Here is a 21394-nt window from a genome sequence, read left to right on the forward strand (position 1 = left end):
AATCAAGTGTTTGGATATTTAAGAGCAAATCTAGAAGAATCAAGGAATATATCTAGCAAATTTAGATAAAATCAGGAGCATATCTATCCAAGTGGATTTAGTCATTAATGTAAGAAATATACCATGATTTCTTTCTTTTTTCCATTTGCTCTTGTATGTATGTTCTGATGCCTATATAAAGCTTGCTTGAGTGGTTTTGTATATAAGAAGCAATTCCAGCCAAAAAAGCCTAGAGTAATACCAAGACTTTTCCAAAATACTTAGCTTTTTCCATACTCAATTCTTCCTTCTATCTTTGTTCTCTCAAAATCAATGAGTTTTTAATATGTACGCGAGAGTCTTGGGCAAAGTGTAAGGGTGTTATTTTGTGGAGCTTTGAGTTCTCTTACTTGTGCATAGTAGGTATGAACCTTACGATAAATTATCGGGCTGTTTATATCCTGGAGGGGACAAATTAGAGATTTTCTATTGCACCGGTTTATTACCATAGAGGGCTTGAATCTCTTTAAAGAGAGCGAGAAATCGCAACTCAACCTATTAATTTGTCTATTATATATACTTTTATTCTTTGGTGTAAATTGTTGTAATTTCCACCAACAACAAGAAAAATTTTCCAAAAATATTTGAAAAGATAAATGAACAGTTTAGATTCATTTTGATGTATAGTTCTTACACATCAAAGCAAATCAATCATTAGTTTCACTTTCCTAGACATTTTTGGAGAAATTTTTCCTGGATCCTAACATTCTCCGCGTCGCAAACATGGATGTTGATATTTTGTATTGTACTACGTATAAATTGATATTTTAATTCTCAATGAAGCAATACAATGGTAATATATAATGTCTAATGTTGTGCAAATTATTATTGTGTTTGCAACATTAATTACTCATGCATGTACCAATTGATCCCATTTGTTTTTCATCATTAGGTTGGACTGAAGTTTAAAGATTCTGTAATCATCGTTTCCCACTCCAATATCATGCCCGTCATGATTAAATAGGCCAATAAGTCCTCCTAAATTCAGGGCTGACAAATTTAAAAGGATCATAAAATTGTGGAAATTTCTTGTATTTTGACTAGAACAAAATGTATTATTCACTGTACTTCGGCCCCCCTTTGCCCTAATTTTTTAGTGGCTACTCGGCGCGGTCTTTTTTACCCAAAACACCGACATTTGGAATTTTTTTCGTTGTCTGATATGAACTTTTTTTAAACTTTGGTCTATATTTGTACACTTAATCAATTTCTCTCATTAAGACAAATAATGTGATGTAAAATTTTGACTTTAAAATCTCTTAGTAAGAATTAAGAGAAAACAATCAAGAAGATCGAACACTCCTCGTGCCCCAAACCTTGTTTTCGTTGAGAAGAGAGCATTAGACTCGCGTTTGGATTTTGGTATGAGTCTGCCCTTTTCATGTTTCTTGTTCATCGATCCTTAGTGTTGCGGGTTTTGGCTTTATTTTTCTTCTCATTGTATTTGAATGGAAACGTTGTGTAAGTTCCTGAAGGGTTTCTTGAAATGCAATCATGTGTTGCGCATTATAAAAAAAAAAACCCATTTAAGAAGATCGAGCCAAGAAGCAGCCAAACAATTAGGCCAAATGGGGCTGGCTTCTCCTAGTCGTGATTCAAGGTGGTATGCAACTCTACAATTACTAGTAGTAATAAACTTCTCATATATTTCCCTCTCCCTAGTCAGCAATTGCCTAGGTGAGTTTGGTAGATGAAATTACCCTCTTGCCCTCCCTCAAAAAACTTCCCATATATTTATGGAAATAGCCATATAAAATTTTAAGTTATTAACCATTTTTTCCGATTGGCCCGCAAAGATATATGCATAATCTCGTCCATCTCCCTAAACCTAGCAAGCATCGATAAGAACCTACGAGATTTTTTTTGTTGACTTTTGACATACATGTACAAGGATATGAGAATTTCGCCATAAGTTCAAGAATTCACATAGTTCCAGCCTTCCCTAACTACAGAACTCTACCTCTATCACGCCCGACCTTCTATCGAAGAACAATTAAACTATAGCCCAAAGTTTAGGGGCAATCTTGTATCCGAACCCCGGCCCAAATAACTGAAGTCAAGATGGGGTTGGGCTAGGCCTGCGATGTCGGGGATTTGGACATGTCCGATCAGGATAGCACTTGGCACAAATTGAACTTGAACTAACTGGCCTGCACTCAGTCACACCCACTTCGCGTATTGGAAACTCGTATTAATTTCCATTGATGTTTTTCTTTACTTCACGATAGGGTGTTAGCACGCTGGAATAGTTAAATTACTATGGCTGGTCAATGTCGTTCTATTATTAACACACTGCATTTAAGTGCTCACTAACGACCGCTTGAATACTAGCTCGATTTGGGTCCAATATTAATCATGTTTACTGGCAAAAAATTTCCAGCCAACTACTAGGATAAGCTTGACCTAAACTAGTAGTATTTTCTACAGGCACTGACTTTCTTTTGGTACAAGAAATAGAAGTGCAAGTATGTTGAGGGGCCCTGACTTAATCGATGTTTAGTGATTTTTTTTGGTTATGGTTTTTCTTTTATTTTTTTGAATTAATCTTTCATGTAGAGTAAAGGGGAAAAAAAGCATAACAATATATATATACACACACACACAGGAGTCGGCATTGGAAAAAGTTCATAAAAAAAGATAGTGAATATATATATTTTTAATTCTAGCCAATACCGGTCGGCGGTCGGTAACGAACGGTTCCAGACTATTATATTTTTAGTTTTAATTTTCTTTTCAACAAATGTATGTTTTGTGCTAAATTTTCCACCGGAATCCAGGGTATAGTAGTATTAATTTGTAAGTCCTCCTTTAAAAATGATGCAAGGAAAATACCACTTTTTTTTTGTTTGTTTTGATTGCCTGTACTTTCAGGTAGGGCTGTAAATGAACTGAGCCATTTGCGAACTGTTCGAGGCTCGGTTCAGTAAGAGCTCGTTTGAGTTCGATTCGTCTGCTAAACGAACTGAACCTGAATCTCAATTCTAGACTCGTTCCGTAAATGAGCCGAACCTGAGCCTAATGGTATTCGGCTCGGTTAGGTTCGCGAACCTATACTTAAATTTAATTAATAATTCAACATGGGTCTATTTGTAAATGCAAAAAAATTTAAGGTTGTATATATAATTCAATATTTATTTTTCTCCCAAATTCTATACGATCAATGAGAGAGTTTGGGTTCGCTTGAGTTTAATGAGCTGAGCCGAATCAAACCTGAGTCTTGACAAGCTCAATTCGAGCTTAGATTCGGCTCGGCTCGATTCATTTGAGTTTAACGAGCCAAACTTGAGCCAAGATGTTCAAGTTCGAATCAAACCCGAGCCGAACTCGAGCCAGACTAGTATCTTAACGAACCCAACCGAGCCGAACCCGAGCCTTGAAAAATTTTAACGAGCCGAACTCGAGCCAAGTTGTTCAGGCTCGAATCGAACTCGAGCCGAACTCATACCTTAACGAACCCGAGCCGAACTTAACAAGGTTCGGCTCGATTCGGTTCGTTTACGGCCCTACTTTCAGGGTTGTGTTTGTTGTCGTAATTCACTGCGTGCAGCTGTCCAAAATCCCCGACGTTGCCAAATAAATAGTTCACTGATCCATGAAAGAATGTTCTTTATTTTTCAGCTGATAATTCTATAAATAACTGAACTTAATCATTGATAAACTTTTTTTCGTTGCAAGTAAATTTTTTTAGCTGTTGGTCAAAATATTTGATTTTTGAGGCTCTTCTCCATGAGAGCAATCAGAAAAATAAATAAATAAAAACTAGACCAAATTTGAAGAAATTAAGAAATAACAAAAATATTAAAAAAAATAGATTAGTTTTAGATTTTTTTGTCTTTACTTAAACTTTTTATTAAAATTAACGTTTTCCTTTTTTAAATTTTCATGGTCAAGACAAATGCATAATCCCAAAAAGAAAAAAAAGGGACAAAATTCAAAAAGTAATCGAAATAATCAAAAAATTTCCCAATGGTAACGCAGGGTACCCTTTTCTTGACCCAAAAGAAGGTTTAGTCAGGAAAGTTCATGCAAAATGATTTACGCCAAACCTTGCCGTTATATGTGTGCATACTGTATAGATATGATTATATATAACTATTTATCAATATGTATGATGCAAGCATGGTTTTTTCCCCTTTAATTAAGTTTTCTTCATTTGTCAATTTGATGGGGAAATCTCTGAAAGTAAGAGGATACTAACCCATTGAGGACAAATATACCAAGGGGTATCCATGCCTAATCTTTCAAGACTACCCAAATTCCTTACTCATTTAGGCTATTGTGTTATTGAACTCAACCTAGCCAGCTAGTGAGAGAGAGAGAGAGAAATGACCGTCAACGTCAAAATTAAAATGAAGGGCTCAAATATTGGAGTGTTTATTGTGCTAGTGCTGGGCATGGGCATGGGCATGGGCATGGCCGCGAATTTTTTTTTTTGCTCGGTACATGGCCGCGACTTGCAACATACTAGCTAGCACTGAGCCCGTGCACGCTTGGACGCTATGACAAGCGGGACAGCTTCTTCGGATAGGTGTTGTAGTGATTTGAAGGAAACAAGAAGATTGTCTTTGCGAGTTCGCCAAGGACCCAACCGTTAGCCAGTAAATCACCTCTCCGAATGCCATCAAAATTGCTACCGCTTGTGGGGTGGCCATCCCCACATGTAAATTAGATATGCCCTACATATTCCTCCCTCTTTATATGTTTACCTATATGAATAAATGTTTCTTATTGCGTGGATTGCGCAATAACTCCATGCAATAAGAACATAGATGGTAAGTATATACAAATAGATGCGTCCTCTGGTATCGAATATCGATGTCATCTGCTTGGATTCAGAGATATGCCCCAGTGATCTTGTTCCCGGTTTTGTTTCAATAAAATCTTAACTTACCAAAGAAAGTGTTGGTTTCAATGAGGGGACTACTAACAAGATCATCTTGTTCGCTTCATTAGATAATGAGGTTTTGACGGAGTCACAAAGGGTAACTATGTTTATAGTTAACGTGAACGTAGATGGCATATGCGACCACATAATTAATTCTATCGAATGTCAATGAACTAACAAATGTATAAAGTAATGAATTATGTTCATGCTCAATGTGAACAAAGCTCACATAAGCTTTGTATGCGATCAAATTTACATGTTCAATGATATATAGTTTCAATATTGTAGTTAAATTGATCGCAATATCAATATTATACACGATATTCCTGACTATTATGAAAGTGATCGATCAATAACACAAAACATAGAGGTAGTTAAAATGCCCTAACAACTTATTAAATTCGAATTAGTCAACACTAGAAAATTCAATGTCATTTGAAATTCTCTCTCTGTCTTTCCAAATATTCCAAAGCAAATCATAAATAAAGATAACAAATATCTCTCTCTCTCTCTCTCTCTCTCTCTCTCTCTCTCTCTCTCTCTCTCTCTCTCTCTCTCTCTCTCTCTCTGAAATAGCCTAACAAAAATGATTTCCCTCATACCCCAAATTACAAGGTTTGTAAAGAAAAGGAAAATTGATAAATTCACGTAAAAAATAAACTCTATAGGCATGTAAATACATAAAAATAAAAATAAACCTATCTAGCTAGCCAACTTGGAAGAACTAAATAAAACATAATTAATTTTTTTGTCAGCTATCGATGAACTATAAAGCAGATAAATTAATGAACTATGTTCATTGTCAATGTGAACGTAAGATTGCACGCTTTGTTTCCTCTATAAATTAAGATCCAACTCAAGCCAATTAAATGCACATCCGATCCATAACCAAGTACTACTCCCTCTTCAACTTTTGGGCATCCCAAATTTTAGTTGAGGATATAGTGGAAAAAATGAGGGCATCACAAATTAATGTAGTGTTAGCAGCGGTAGTGCTAGTACTGGTGGTGTTGGGCGATGAAGCAGAGGTGTCCATGGCGGTTGCTGCAGTGACATGCAGCCCAGAACAACTGGACTCTTGCGAGAAGCCCATCTCGTTCGGCACCCTTCCTTCAGCCGACAACCCTCCTTCAGCCGTCACCGGAGTTTGGGATAGATTCAAGAGTGACAGAGAAGGGGACACCCAGAAGAGATCGACCGAGAAGCGGAGACTATTACGTAGAAGTCCCCCAGTTAATAATTGAGGTTCTGCTTCCACTATTTGAGACCTCTAACGAAATTGTCTATGTACTTAATCTATAATGTTTTATATATGCAATATGCATTTTATTTGATAGATCTCTAATAGTTCTATTAGACAAAATTGCCAAAATTATACAAAATATTATGTATTGAAAGACATAGACAATTTTTTTTGAAGGGCACATGTGTTGAAAATGGACAATAAATTTAGAACGGAGGGAGTATGTTACCTCTCCTAATGCCAAGAAAGCTGCTAGAACTTGCCCCCGTCCCCAATTGTTAATTAAAGTATTTGGTATTGCGTACAACGTGGTTGGAGGTGTGGTTGGTAAGGGTGTATCTTTTGTTTTCCTTTATGATAATTATGGTACCATAATAAAGGCAAATAATTTGGTCGTGGAATGGGGTATTCCTTTGGTCAGTGTTTTCCGCCTTTGCCCATACGTCTTTGTAAAGTCCTGCTATTGCTTTCTAGTTTCTGTTGTTGATCTAAATTCAGTTGGTAGTGCCATGTTTGGATTTGGAAGGCTGTCAAGTGTTTGTCTTAATTGTATTTCAAGGCAATAAAATTCTCTCTCTCTCTCTCTCTCTCTCTCTCTCTCTCTCTCTCTCTCTCTCTCTCTCTCTCTCTCTCTCTCGGTGTGTGTGTGTGAAGGACTTGTCGATTTTGACTAACTAACTTGGTTAGGGATCCAGGGGTTTCAAACGTGTAGACAACCTTTACCCCCAGAGTCCTTGGTTGGTTGCAAAATGATTTTTTTATTATTAATCTTTAAAAATGTTACAAAGATTAAAAAGATCATGAAGAAAGGCTTCACAACAAGAGAACCCAAACCTTGACAATCATAAGCCAAGCACGAACCAAAAACGGAAAGAAAAAAAAAAACACCCTTGACAATCATAAGCCAAACATGAACCAAATACTATCACTTATTTTTGTGTTTTATGTGTTTTTTTTTTTGCAAAACACATGAAAATAAGAGTAACTATTAACTGTTGATGCTAGTTACTCCCTCAGTCCCTCTGTCCCTAAAAGTGTCCCTTACAAAAATACGATTTATTTCCACTGAAATAAAAAAACTAATATAAATCTTTAATTCACTGCGAACAGATTGAAAAAATTATACCCGGAAAAACTTTATTTTTCGTTCAAAAATTGCACGTCTTTTTTTAGGAGACACTTATTTAGGAATAGAAGGAGTATGTATTAATATTCTATACATCCACAAACAGTTACTCTGTTTGTTCCAAAATGATTGTCCAGTTCGCAAAATGATGACTTAAAAGTAATACATTTTTTTGAAGAAAAATTCCAAACTTTATTCAAAAATTAAAAGACCTTATTGATATATAGTAAGTTGTTGAGAAAAAATTGAATTTTCTTACAAAAATTTAGTTTTTTTTTTTAAGAACCCATTTGTAGACCGGATAAACATTTTGGGACATGTCCAAACCCCGGCCCAAATAACTGAAGTCAATTTGATGGGGTTGGGCTAGGCCTGCGATCTCGGGATTGGACATGTCCGATCCGGATAGCAGTACTTGGCACAAATTGAACTTGAACTAACCTGCCTGGAGTCAGTCACACCCACTTCGCGTATTCGAAACTCGTATTTCCATTGATGTTTTTCTTTCCTTCACGATAGGATGTTAGTACGCTGGAATGGTTAGATTACTATTGCAAGTCAACGTCATTCTATTGACACATTGCATTTAAGCACTCGCTAACGACTGCTCAAGGCCGGCTCAAGACTTTCGGGGGTGAAAACGAACTTCAAAAATGAGGTCTTTAAGCATTTTTCTGTTGAAAGAAATAAAAATAGCAAATTCGAAACGAATAAAGAATATGTAATTGCTATGGAATGTGCTTTACTATTCCAAAGCTCAAACTAAAGGTACACATCTCTCTTAAAAAACAGCACTTTTACACTTTTGAATGATAAAGTGTTGTCAAATACAATCTCCAAGTAAGTAAAGGTGATAAGTTTACTTTACTGATTATACTCCATCCGTCTCCTTATTATAGTTCAGTATTCCATTTTGGGCTGTTCCTTAATAAGTGTCCATCTGGTAAAGTTAATGGGTAAAAGTTGGTACATTGTCTATTTTGTCCCGAAAAGTAGATTTCATTTTGAAAAGTTAGTGAGTAAAAAGTATAATGATGATGGGTAAGTAGGGAAAGTGGAGGAAAAAGTTGATGTGAAAGATATAATGATAATGTTTTTTTAATAAGCTGGAGTTACGAAGTAGGACATTTAAAAAGGGACGAAGGAAGTAGTTGTTGCTATCCACATCGGTTGTGTAAGAAAGAAGACTTTTTTAGTTACTATAAATATATATTTGGTGGATCTAGCACGCCTACGTGTAAGAAATGCAAGGTGACTCTTTTGTTTCTAAAGTTGGGCCTAACACTTTGGTGGGTAAGTGTTGGATAATCATTAATTCCAAATATAACATATAAGGCTAGTCAAATGTGGGGCCGAAAGCAGTCGCTTCCCTGGCCGGCTTACCCCATGAGCCGGTACTGCGACTGCTTGAATAATAGCTCTGGGTCCAATATTGATGTTTAATGGCACAATTTTTCCAGCCAACTACTAGGATAAGTTTGGCCTTAACTACTATTTTCTACAGGCACTGACTTTCTTTTGGAACAAGAAATAGAAGTGCAAGTATATGGAGGGCTCCTGACTAATCGACGTTTAGCGATTTTTATGTTATGATTTTTTCTTTTATTTTTTGGAATTAATCTTTCATGTAGATGAAAGGAAAAAAAAAGAAGAAAAAAACATAACAATATATAGGAGTTGACTTTGAAAAAGTCCACATATAAAAAGAAAAAACAAGATAGAGAATATATTTTTTATTCTAGCCATTATCAGTCGGTAACGAACAGTTCCAAACTATTTTTAGTTTTAACTGTTTTTTCAATAAATATATGTTTTGTGCTAAATTTTCCACCGGTATCCAGGGTATAGTAGTATTAATTTTTATAATTCCTCCTATAAAAAATGATGCAAGGAAAATACCACTTTTGTTGTTTGTTTTGGTTGTCTAATTCCTATTCCAACCGCGTGCAATTGTCCAAAATCCCCGACATTTGCCAAATAAGTTCACTGATTGATGAAAGTATGTTCTTCAATTTTCATGTGATAATTCTAAATATAGGCAAGGGTTGGAGTAACTAAACTTATTTTCATGAGATGAAAGTATGTCCAAATAAGTTCACTGATCGATCAAAGTATGTTCTTCATTTTTCATGTGATAATTCTATAAATAGGCAGAGGTTGGAGTAACGGAACTTAATCATTGATAAACTTATTTTGGTTGCAATGGAATTTTTTTAGCTGTTAGTCAATATATTTGATTTTTGAGGCTCTTCTCTATGGGAGGAATCTGAAAAATGAAGTAAAATACTAGACCAACTTCGGAAAAAATTAAGAAAAACAACAAAAAAAAAAAAAAAATCAGTTAGTTTTAAACACTTAAACTTTTTTAGTAACTTTTTCCCTTTCAAATTTTCATGTTCAAGACGAATGCTTAATCCCTAAAAGTAAAATACAAAATTGACAAAACTACAAAAAATTCAAAAGTAATCGAAATAATTTCCAAACCTAAAGTTCAAAAATATACAAAAATAATCCTAAACGATTTATGCCAAACCTTGTCGATATATATGTGTATAGATATGATTTTATGTAAATATATTTCAATATGATGCAAGCACAGTTTTTTCCCCTTAAATTTTCTTTGTTTGTCAATTTGATGGGGAAATCTTTGAAAGTAAGGGCCCGCTTGGATGCGGGAAAAAAATCAGGGGTAAAAAATAAGAAGGGGGAATAAGATAGTATGGGGTATTAATTTTGATGGGTTGGCCCACATCGATTTGATGTTTATGGAGAGGGGAAAAAATAGAATGTGGTTTGGATGGGGTATTAAATAGGGGGATAAAATTTGACTTTGTTTGGATGGTTTATAGAATGGGGGAGATAAGAAGGGGTGGATGATGGGAAAAGCTGTCAAATGACTATTTTGCCCATGTGCAGTGTTAAATTTGATTATGTATGAAAATAAGTATATACATTCAAAAATCAATATATTAAATAAATTTTGGAAAATTGAAAGTATAAAAAGCTAAATGAATTTAAAAATGTATATTCAAAAAATTTTATATTAAAAAACGTTTTTTTTAATGAATGGTAAGTATTTATTTTTCAATTATTTTGGAATGTGATTTTTTTTACAAAAAAAAGTCAAATTAGGGTAGGTTTGAATGAAAAGTATGATTTTTTTGGTAGAATGGAGAGTAGAAGTTAGTTGAATGTTGAATTGTGGATATATTATTGAATGGTGGATATGTGGTAGAATAGTTGGTAAATTTTGCTTATAAATAGCAAGTAAATTCATTGTCAAACTCATTCAAAAATCTCAATTACAAAACAAGTCTCAGATTTTTTTTTGGTTGTATGGCTGGTCGTCCGCCTCCTCGTCACAATTGGGTTCAAGTTGAGGAGATCCTGTTGATTTCGGTTCTGAAATCAATGGTAGAGTCCCGATTGTGGACCACCGGGAGTGGACACTTTCGTCCAAGTTACTTGAGCTATTTGAAACGTATCATGGACAGTGATTTTCCTGACGCTGGCATTGAGGAATGGCATATTGAAGCGAAGGTAAAGCAGTGGCGTCGTACTTGCTTCATCATTGTGGACCTAATTGATCGTCCCGGATTTGAATGGGACGCAAGTCAAACCATGGTGGTAGCTGAAGACGATGTTTGGACTTCAATCCTCCAAGTAAGTTTTAATATAGTGTTATAAATTTGTTAAGATCAAAATATTTCTTGTTCTTAATTAATTCATTTTGACTTAGGTTAATCGACAAGCTATGGTGGCAAGAGATGTTCAATTTCCATTGTTTGATGACTGGCGTGTTTGCTTCATTCCCCCTCCCGAAGAGCCAGAGGAATAGGTGTAGATCGCGGAAGAATAAATTGTATTACCCATGGTGTGTCATTTGGTGGCTATGTTCATGATGTTGAAACGTAATGTTTGAACGTCTTCAATTTAAAATAATCTTAGAACTTGTCTCTGTTCATAACGTGATATTCTACAGAAACTTAGAACGTTCAAGTTCATTCGGAATCGAGAACAAGTGCCAAGAAAATACAACCTACGAAACCTAACAAAAAAAATACAACAAATGTCTTGCACCCATTGAATTGATGTTCAACTCCCAACGCACTTGCGGATGTGGAATTTTTGTCTTGCAACTTTTTCAAGTTGTATCTCTCCTCGTGAAACTTGAGCAATGCTTCTTCGGCTGCATCGAATGTCCTGTACCTTTTCGCCATGCTTCCTGAGTATCCATTAACTTGGAGTTGAGCTTCTCCCCAAGTTGTATAGATGCCCGGCTTATGCCCAACGAAAACCACCCAATAATAGTCTTTTTCTTCACCTGTCATTGAGTAATCTATTCCAAAACAACATTATAAGTCATGACAAACGCATGAATCAAAATGCCTCTTAATCGCAAATAAATAGTTGAAAAGCAAAATTAACGCATTTGGCTCAAATTTCATCATCGCCAATTGACACAATTAGGACACAGACTATGACACAAGTAACAATGGTACCATAAATAGGAGGACTTTTGCAGTCAAATAGCTGGAAACACGTGGCTCAGATTTGTAGACAACTTTTGCAAGGCACCAGGCTGCAACATGAGTTGCCAAATGACCCTCTCAAACGTTGCCCAGCCTAAGTTCCTAACGTGTCTTGTTAATTTTTCATCATAGCCACACACACATACACACACACAAAGGTTTTGGCCTCTTTTTGTGGGTTAAAACTGTAGGTTTTGGCTCAGTTTGTGGTTGCATTTTCGTTTAATACATACAGTTCAGTTTTGCTTCAGTTCGTGACTCAGAAAACTTTCATCATAGCCAACAAAACATCTAAACAAAAACCTCCAATTTTACCTCAGAAATGCAAGCACCAAACATAACCAAACCCCAACAGTTTTCACACATACACAGAGGCCACAAACGTGCAGGTTTTACCCATAAACTGAACCACAAAACTGATCCAAGTACTGCAGTTTTAAACCACAAAACTGAACCGAAACCTGTAGGTGTTACTAAATCAGAATCTGTATGGGTTAAAACAGCTGAAAAATACAGCCACAAAACATAAGCAAACCCTGCAGTTTCATCCACAGAACAGAACCAAATGGCAGCCAAAAACTGTACCACCATACACACACTCATTGACTCATAAAACAGAGGCCACAAACCTGCAGGTTTTACTCATAAACTGAACCACAAAATTTAACCAAGCACTGCAGTTTTAAACCACAAAACTGAACCAATCACTGCAGTTTTAAACCACAAATTGAACCAGAAAACTGAACCAAGTACTACAGTTTTAAATCACAAACTGAACAAAACCATGCAGAAAAGCTGAACCAACACAGCTTTAAGCCAAAAGCAGCAGTTCTAACCTACCAACAGTGGCCAAAACCTGCAGCTGTAACCCACAAATACAATACAAAACCTGCAGTTTTGAATGGAACAAACAAAAACCAACACTTGCAGTTTTAAACGAAATGAAACACAGGCCAAAACCAGAGCACAGAAACCAACACTTGTAGGCACAAAACCACACCAAAACCTTTAGAAAAATAGAACCAAAATGCTGCAGTTATAACACATGAACATAATTAATGCATTTGGCTCAGAGTATAGTTGACAACTTTTTGAGAGAACTAGGCTGCAACACGAGTTGCCAAACGACCCTCTCATATTACCCCGCCTAAGTCCTCATTGCGTGTTGTTCAATTTTTATCACAGCCAAAAAAAACCCAGGTTTTGGCCTTTAGTTATGGGTTAAAACTGCAGGTTTTAGCACCAGTTTGTGGCTGCATTTTGGTGAGGTTATGGAGGAGATTTTGACTCAGTTTGTGGCTCAGAAAGCTTTCATCATAGCCACCCAAACACATGAACCAAAATCTACAATATAAACTCACAAATGGAAGCATAAAACAGGACCAAACCCCTGCAGTTTTAACACATTAACAGAGGTCACAAATCTGCAGTTTTGACATATAAACGTAGGCCAAAAACCAGCAGCTTTAACCCACTAATGGTGGCCAAAACCTGCAGCTTTAACCCACGAATAGTGGCAAAAACCTCCAGCTTTAACTCAAAAATGCAAGCAAACTGAACTAAGCACTGCACTTTTAAAGCACAAACTGAACCACCAAACTGAACCAAAACCTGCAGGTTTTAGTGAACCAAAATCTGTGTGCAGGAAACAGCCCAAAAATGCAGCCACAAAACATAACCAACCCCTGCAGTTTCACACACTCACTCACAAAATTGAATCAAATCATAACCATAACCTCATGTTTAAACCAAATCATGCAGTTCTTATCCCACAAAACTGAACCAAATTGTAGGCAGAAAACTGAACCAAACCATGCACAAAAGATGAACCAATTTGCTCCAGTTTTAACACATAATCATAGGTCACAAATACTGACACAGTTTTATCTAATGTATCGATTTGGCTCAGAAAGCTTTCATCATAGCCACCAATAACCTGCAGCACTATAACAGAACCAACCCAACAGTTTAAACACACAAGCAAAACCTGCAGTAGATAAGCAGAGCCAACAGTGGCCAAAACCAGCAGTTTTAACCCACCAATAGTAGTCAAAACCTGCAATTTTAACCCACACATAGAGGCACAAAATCTAAACCAAAACCTGCAGCCATTGCCACACACACACACACACACCTGCTATACTTTTTACCACAGCTCAATAGTGGAATGGGCTCAAACAATACATACAAATCAATAGGGTACTCATGGCTGCAACTAATGTTACCCCGCCAAGGTATCTATCTTAATGAATAATCCAATTCTATCATCACTGCCCACAAACATAAGTACAATGCATAAGTAACCCATCCAAGGCCTGCATTTGCAACCCATAAACATAATCAAACGTAGGCCACGAATACACCATTGTTTTACCATAACATAGCATAAGTAGAATATTGTTTGACGATGAAAGAGAACATAAACACAATATTACAATACACTAGGCTGCAAAAGATTGTTCAAACAGCCTCAATGTATCAAAATATGAACAACTAGGGACCAAATATCTACGCGTGATCGATCGGCCTCTTCAAAAAATGGGCCATATGTGTAAGAGTGAAAGGTCGGCCACTTCAAAAAATTTCTACTACTTCTCCCTCATAGCTAAACGGGACCAAAGATTAGACCATCCAGGACGGCCTCAGCCCAAGCTTGTTTCAAATCCTCGCGAGTGCCATAGAATAGGTCTAGCCTATCTTCAGCCGAACAAATGACGGCACCTAACCTAAATCGTTGGGTATCAGTAAGGTCAAGCTTTTCAAGCTCTTTTGGCACTTGTGTGCGGCGAGCGGATACGTCTTTGGAATACCCCATTGCATTGGTCATTTTTTCCATATGGACATCACTCTTTTCCAGCCATGCCTCCATGCTTACAGCAAGGGATTCCACATCACCCATCCGTGTCCTCTTCTTCCCCTTTTGAGTTCCGGCATTGGCCGGAGGTGTGGAGGTCCGGGGAGTGGATGTCGAGAGTGACGCACGACGTGCGGAGTTCAAACTTGTGGAGATCGGAGGTGTGGAGACCGGAGGTGTCGAGACTGGAGGTGTCGAGTCCAGAGGTGACGAGTCCAAAGGAATTTCATTGGCAACCCCCGAGGGTCCACTTGTGTCGGTGGGATGAAATTCTTCACCGAAGAATGGATGGTAGAGACCGTCATTCTCCTCCTCTATATCTTCATTATGCACCACATTTTGATGTAGTCGCCCCATTTGTGCAGGAGCCTCCGCTCCACACCCATTAGCCCTATCCTTTCCAAAGATGATTTCCCAATCATCAAAATAAGGGAAACGCTTCCCACCCACCTCTTTGGCCTTCTTAGGGTTGGCCTACATAAACATTTCAAGTTTAAGTATATGATCCCATGCCATAACATATCAATTAAAGCATTGGAAGTTACCTCTTCGTAGATTTTCCACACATCATCATCCACGTCAATCCTTTTGTTGACATGGTCCCACGCAAACCCACTAAGTCCCACAATGTCACATATTTTGGCATATGTTCGTCTCCAATACTTGACTTTGGAGTTAATGTGGGGGCAGGCCTTAATATTGCTCTCCGGCATGATCTTCGCCATCTCTTTCTCAAGTAACGTGAAAAACCCGGGTTTAAACCCATTATCCGCGCTCCATTTGTCACTTATTTCGGCTACCATGCATTTCATGAGGGCATCCTCTTCGGATTTTCTCCACACCCTATGGCTCCTTGAAGCCTTTTTGTTAGGGACATTACCTTGTTGGGTATCCATTACTGCAAAAGCATTTTAAGTTCGACAACAATGATTATTTAAGAAGTCTAATAAAAACTACAAACCGGAGTTCAATTACAATCATAAAAAGTTCATACAAACTTCTTGAAATAGAATGTTTACATCATAAAAATTATTCAAACACTTATTAATACAAATACACTAAACAAAGTTCCTCATGGTGGAAAAACCTCTTGTCCCCCGCCATTTCCTAGCCAATGATTGTACATGGCTGTAGCCAACGCATCCCTCTCCCCGCTCCATTGATTGGAAGTCTCAATGGTAGTGATGTGATCATCTACCTCCACATCGTGTATGTGATCACGTTCCCATGCCGTGTACTCGTTCTCAATGGGATCGTTGGGCATCTCTCTTTTGATGAGGTTATGGAGGAGGCAACATGCTGTGACGATACGTGTTTGAGTCCTAATGGGGTAATACGAAGGAGACCTCAATATTGCAAAGCGCATCTTTAACACACCAAAGCTTCTCTCAATTACATTCCTAGCAGCTGAGTGCTTCATGTTGAAGTACTCCTCTCTGCTAGTCGGCATGTGACCTTGCCTCCAAATGTTAATGTGATATTGTTGCCCGCGGTACGGTGCTAGAAAACCCTCGGCATTTTGGTATCCGGCATCCACAAGGTAGTAATGTCCTGTACCAAATGAAAGTTACGATATTCACTACAAATGGTTTAAAGGAAGGGTTGATAATAGGAATGGAGTGAAAAGAAGGTGAATTTTTGGATTTAGAACATACCATGGGGGACTATCAAACCATCAGGTCTTGAAATGGCGTCCCTCAGGATCCTAGAGTCAGTGGCCGACCCTTCCCAACCAGACAATACAAAGACAAACTTTAGGTCTCGACTACATACACCTAAAACGTTTGTGGCAATCTCACCCTTCCTTGATCTATAGCGTGGCCTGTCAACTGCCGGGGGATACACTGGCACGTACGTCCCATCCAATGCCCCGAGACAATTCTACGACATAATCAGTACATTAGTGTAACTAAGTCAATATGGTGGAGTTGAGGAAACGAAATGGAAGATTTTACAATAATTGAAATGAAGTTTACCTGAAACCAACTCCATCTACTGTCATGGTAGTTAGGAGGCACAGGCTCGGGCCTTACTAGGAGCATGTCATAAAGGCGCAACACACCTAGGAGTACGACATTGAAATGTCTACTTACAGTTTCAGTTGATCTCCAAAAATGCAATTTCGTACGCCTCTGTTTTGTATGGTGAGCTAGGATCCACAAGAAAATGGCTACCCTCTCCTCAAGACAAACATTTCGCGAGTCTCCTAACCCAACACCTCGAAGTAGACAACACAATCTAAAAAAGGTACGCCTATTTACCCTCAATTGCTCGTGGCAATCTACTTCATTACCATTGACAAGCCTATTCACAGCATCTACTTGGGTTTGGTAGTAGTTTGGATTTGGGGACAACTCAGGACGAGGATATTGTGCCGTGGACACAATGAAGCAATAAAGCCGAAACACACTCATTGCAGCACGAATGTACATGTTTATTGCGATGAATGCCTCTTCCTCTTCTCTTCTCCTTAATTCTGTTCTGTTTAATCTCGGCATTGTAAAAAAGCCTAAAAAGGGCTTCATGAATAAAACACAAGTCATTTTCTTAATTATAAACTACAAACACTAAATTACAATTTCATTTTCTTAAACCAAACTAATGTCTTCTAACCCTATTCATACATACACAATACATAAAGGTCGGCCTGTTTTTTTAGGTTTTTCTTTTGGGGTTTCATCTTAATCATCCAAACTCTTGCAGGCATGAAACAATAACTTAAAAACAACATATTGCAGCCACATATATGATGCTATGATGCTATAATAAGAATACAAACCACTTCCAATAATCAAAACCCAATTTAAACTACAGCAGTATTGCAAAAAAAAAAAAAACATGCTTCATTGTTCAAACCCTTGTTTTACTTGAAACCTAGACAGAAACCGTTGCACTAATCGAAACCCTAGATCCAAAATACACAAAAACACACACAAAACACAGTTCAAACCCTTGTTGTACTCGAAACCCAATCAGAAACCCTAAACCCTTGCACATTTCGAAACCCTAAAACACAGTTCATCCACATACAGAGGCGTTCTTTATTTTTCAGGCATACCAAACACAAAATCAACAAAACAGGACCCATACGCACACACACACACACACACAGGGATCTAAAAATGGAGGAGACAGAAGAATACCCATTTTTTTTGCGCGCACACACATGGCTGTTCCATTTTTGAGCCATACAAAATAATAAATCAACAGACGAGGAGCCATTACACACACATGCACACAGAGATCTGCTAAAATGGAGGCCATACCTGAGTTCACGAAGCAAATATGCACTGCACTCCAAATCGCCACCAAAACCCTTTTTTCTCTGCTCCACAGACAACAATGGGTCGGCGACAGAAATGAGAAAGCAGTGGAGGCCTGGGGTTGGGGAAAGGGGGATAACCAGGGGTGATTTCGTCCAAATTTCACCCCTCTACACCCGGATAAATTTTGGGGAACCCTAGACCAGCCCAAAAGTTTCACAGGTGAATCCCTCAAACGAGTGAAAACGAAGAACGGAGGAAAACAAATGAGGGGAACGAATGGAGAATCCAAACAGCGGCAAAACCATTGGCCCCACCCTTTTTACCCCCTCCTTTATTTTCACTCCTCTTTTGACTCCATCCAAGCAGGCCCTAAGAGGATATTTTAACCCATTCAGGCCAAATATACTAAGGGGTATCCATGCCTAATCTTCAAAGAGTACTACCCAAATTCGTTACCCATTTAGGCTATTGTGTTTCAAATCATTCCCCTATAAATTGGACTCAAATTTACCAATATATACCACATCCCAAAACCACTCTTACATTTTCTCTCTCATCTAACCCTTACCAATCAACCTAGCTGGCGAGAGAGAGAAATCAACATCAAAATCAAAATGAAGGCCTCAAACATTGGAGTGTTTATTGTGCTAGTACTGGTCTTGGGCTGCTACAAACCTCAAGGATCTATGGCCGCGACTTGCAACATACTAGCACTGAGCCTGTGCTTGAACGCTATCACAAGCGGGACAACTCCTTCAGGCACCTGTTTTAGTAATTTGAAGAAACAAGAACCTTGTCTTTGCGAGTTCGCCAAGAGCCCCCTTGCTAGCCAGTACATTACCTCTCCTAATGCCATCAAAATGGTTACCGCTTGTGGGGTGGCCACGCCCACATGTTAATTGGATATGCCCAACATATTCCTCCCTCTTTATATGTTTACCTATATGAATAAATGCGTCTTATTGCATGGAGTGCGCAACAAGAACGCAGAGGGAGAGTGGGCAATTATATACGAATAAATGCATCCTATGGTACCGATGTCATCTGCTTGGATTCAGGGATGTGCCCCAGTTGTCTTGTTTCCTATTTTGTTTCAATAAAATCTTTACTTACTAAAGAAAGTATTGGTTTCAATGAGGGTACTACTAACAAGATCATCTTTGTCACTTCATTACTCTATATGTGTGTTTTGTGTTTGTGTGTGCACGCGCGCGCATGAGTTGTCATCATTAGTCTTTGAATAGCCTTTATTTTTTAACCCCCAAAACATCCCGGCAAATCGTTAAATTTGAAGATGTAAAATAAATTTCCTATCTTTATGTCCTTTTGAATCTGGTTCCTTCTCTTTTTTCCAATCTTCTCTATTTTTAACGTCTCTCTATCTCTTTCTAAATATTTAATCATAAACAAAGATAGCATATATTTCTCTCTATGTATTTCAAAGAAAATCATAAATCAAAATAAAAAAAAAGATGTCTCTCTCATACCCAATTACCATGTTCATTTTTTTGTAAAGAAAATCGATAAATTTACGAAAAAATTTAACTTCATAGCCATGTAAATACAAAAAAATTAAGTATTTATCTAGCAAATAAAAGGAAGCATTTTAACAATATATGATATTTTTCCCTTTATAAATGTCATAGTTAACTATAATATTGAAACTATGAATCATTGAACATGTAAATTAATTTGATCACATATAAAGCATGTGAGCTTTGTTCACATTGACTATGAACATATAATTCATTACTTTATCCGGCCGTTTGTTAGTTCATTGACATTCGATAGAATTTATTATTCAATCGCGTAAGCGATCTATGTTCACGTTAACTATGACATTTATAAACGGAAAAATATTATATATTGTTAAAATGCTTCCTTTTATTTGCTAGATAAATACTTAATTTTTATGTATTTACATGGCTATGAAGTTAAATTTTTTCGTAAATTTATTGATTTTCTTTACAAAAAAAAATGAACATGGTAATTGGGTATGAGAGAGACATCTTTTTTTTTTTGTTTTGATTTATGATTTTCTTTGAAATACATAGAGAGAAATATATGTTATCTCTATTTATGATTAAATATTTAGAAAGAGATAGAGAGACGTTATAAAGAGAGAAGATTGGAAAAAAGAGAAGGTTCACATTGACTATGAACATATAATTTATTACTTTATCCGGCCGTTTGTTAGTTCATTGACATTCGATAGAATTTATTATTCAGTCGCGTACGCGACGCGATAGCTTCTGACCATGCAGGTCAATATTGACAAGGTCCGTAAAGAAAATTGATAAATTCACGTACGTAAAATAAAAAAATAAAAAAACTCTATAGCCATGTAAACACATAAAAATAAAAGTAACTATATCTAGCCAACTAAAGGAAGAACTAAATAAAACATAATTAATTTTTCGTCAGTTATCGATGAACTATCAAGCAGATAAATTAATGAACTATGTTCGTTGTCAATGTGAACATAAGATCACATGCTTTGATACTTTCCAATGGCTTTGGTTTCCTCTATAAATTGAGATCCAACCCAAGCCAATTAAATGCACACCCAACTTTTGGGCATATACCAAATTGTAGTGAATGATACAGTGGAAAATAAAAATGAAGGCATCGCAAATCAATGTAGTGTTGGCGGCGGTAGTACTGCTAGTGGTGGTGTTGGGGTATGAAGCAGAGGTGTCTGTGGCGGCGGCTGCAGTGACATGCAACCCTTCACAACTGGACTCTTGCAAGCAGCCCATCTTGTTCGGCACCCCTCCTTCCAAACTTTGCTGCACCAAGATGAAGCAGCAAAAGCCTTGCTTTTGCAAGTACATCAAGGACCCCAGTTTGAAGAAATATATCCACTCTCCTAATGCCAAGAAAACTGCTAAAACTTGTGGGGTTCCCGTCCCCATGTGTTAAAGTATTTGGTGTATTGCCTACGATGTGGTTGGAAGTGTGATTGGTAGGTGTGTATCTACTATTTTCCTTTACGATAATTGTGTGGTATAGTGCTAATAAAGGCAATAATTTGGTTGTGGAATGGGATATCCCTTTGATCAGTTGTAAAGTCCTGCTATTGCTTTCTAGTTTATTTCTGTTGTTGATCTTCAGTTGGTTGTGCCATGTTTTGGTTTGAAAGGTTGTGAATCGTTTGTTTTAGTTTGGTTTCAAAGCTCCCCAAACTATAGGGCTTGTTTGATATCTCATATTCAGCACTTAAAATTAAAACAATTAAGTAATAAGTGATTAAGTAAATTTGATAACCACATTTTATATTACTTAACAGATTAAGTGCCACTTAAAATATAATGTAAAAAGTTGATAAAAATTAAGTAGCTTTGAGCTACTTAATTCTGGTTGAATTCTTATATGCTTGCATTCAACCACCACCATCACCAATCCTCTACCACTGTCGTCACTACACCACCACTACCACTCCACCATCA

At 37.3% G+C, this 21394-nt stretch overlaps 2 protein-coding genes across 2 annotated transcripts; one reads left to right on the plus strand and one right to left on the minus strand.

The window, feature by feature from the left end:
* Positions 1-15751: 15751 nt before the first annotated feature.
* On the minus strand, positions 15752-17177 carry LOC131309601 (protein ALP1-like). Its single transcript, XM_058336210.1, has 3 exons — positions 16656-17177; positions 16335-16560; positions 15752-16230 (listed from the first exon to the last, which is right to left on the minus strand). The coding sequence occupies exons 1-3, from the start codon at positions 17175-17177 to the stop codon at positions 15752-15754; spliced, it is 1227 nt and encodes a 408-aa protein (XP_058192193.1).
* Positions 17178-20514: 3337 nt separating this feature from the next.
* On the plus strand, positions 20515-21086 carry LOC131310611 (non-specific lipid-transfer protein 2-like). Its single transcript, XM_058337730.1, has one exon. The coding sequence runs from the start codon at positions 20544-20546 to the stop codon at positions 20865-20867; it is 324 nt and encodes a 107-aa protein (XP_058193713.1). The 5' UTR covers positions 20515-20543; the 3' UTR covers positions 20868-21086.
* The last annotated feature ends 308 nt before the right edge of the window (positions 21087-21394 follow it).

The sequence above is a fragment of the Rhododendron vialii genome, chromosome 12a (genome assembly GCF_030253575.1).
Source record: "Rhododendron vialii isolate Sample 1 chromosome 12a, ASM3025357v1".
NCBI lineage: Eukaryota > Viridiplantae > Streptophyta > Magnoliopsida > Ericales > Ericaceae > Rhododendron > Rhododendron vialii.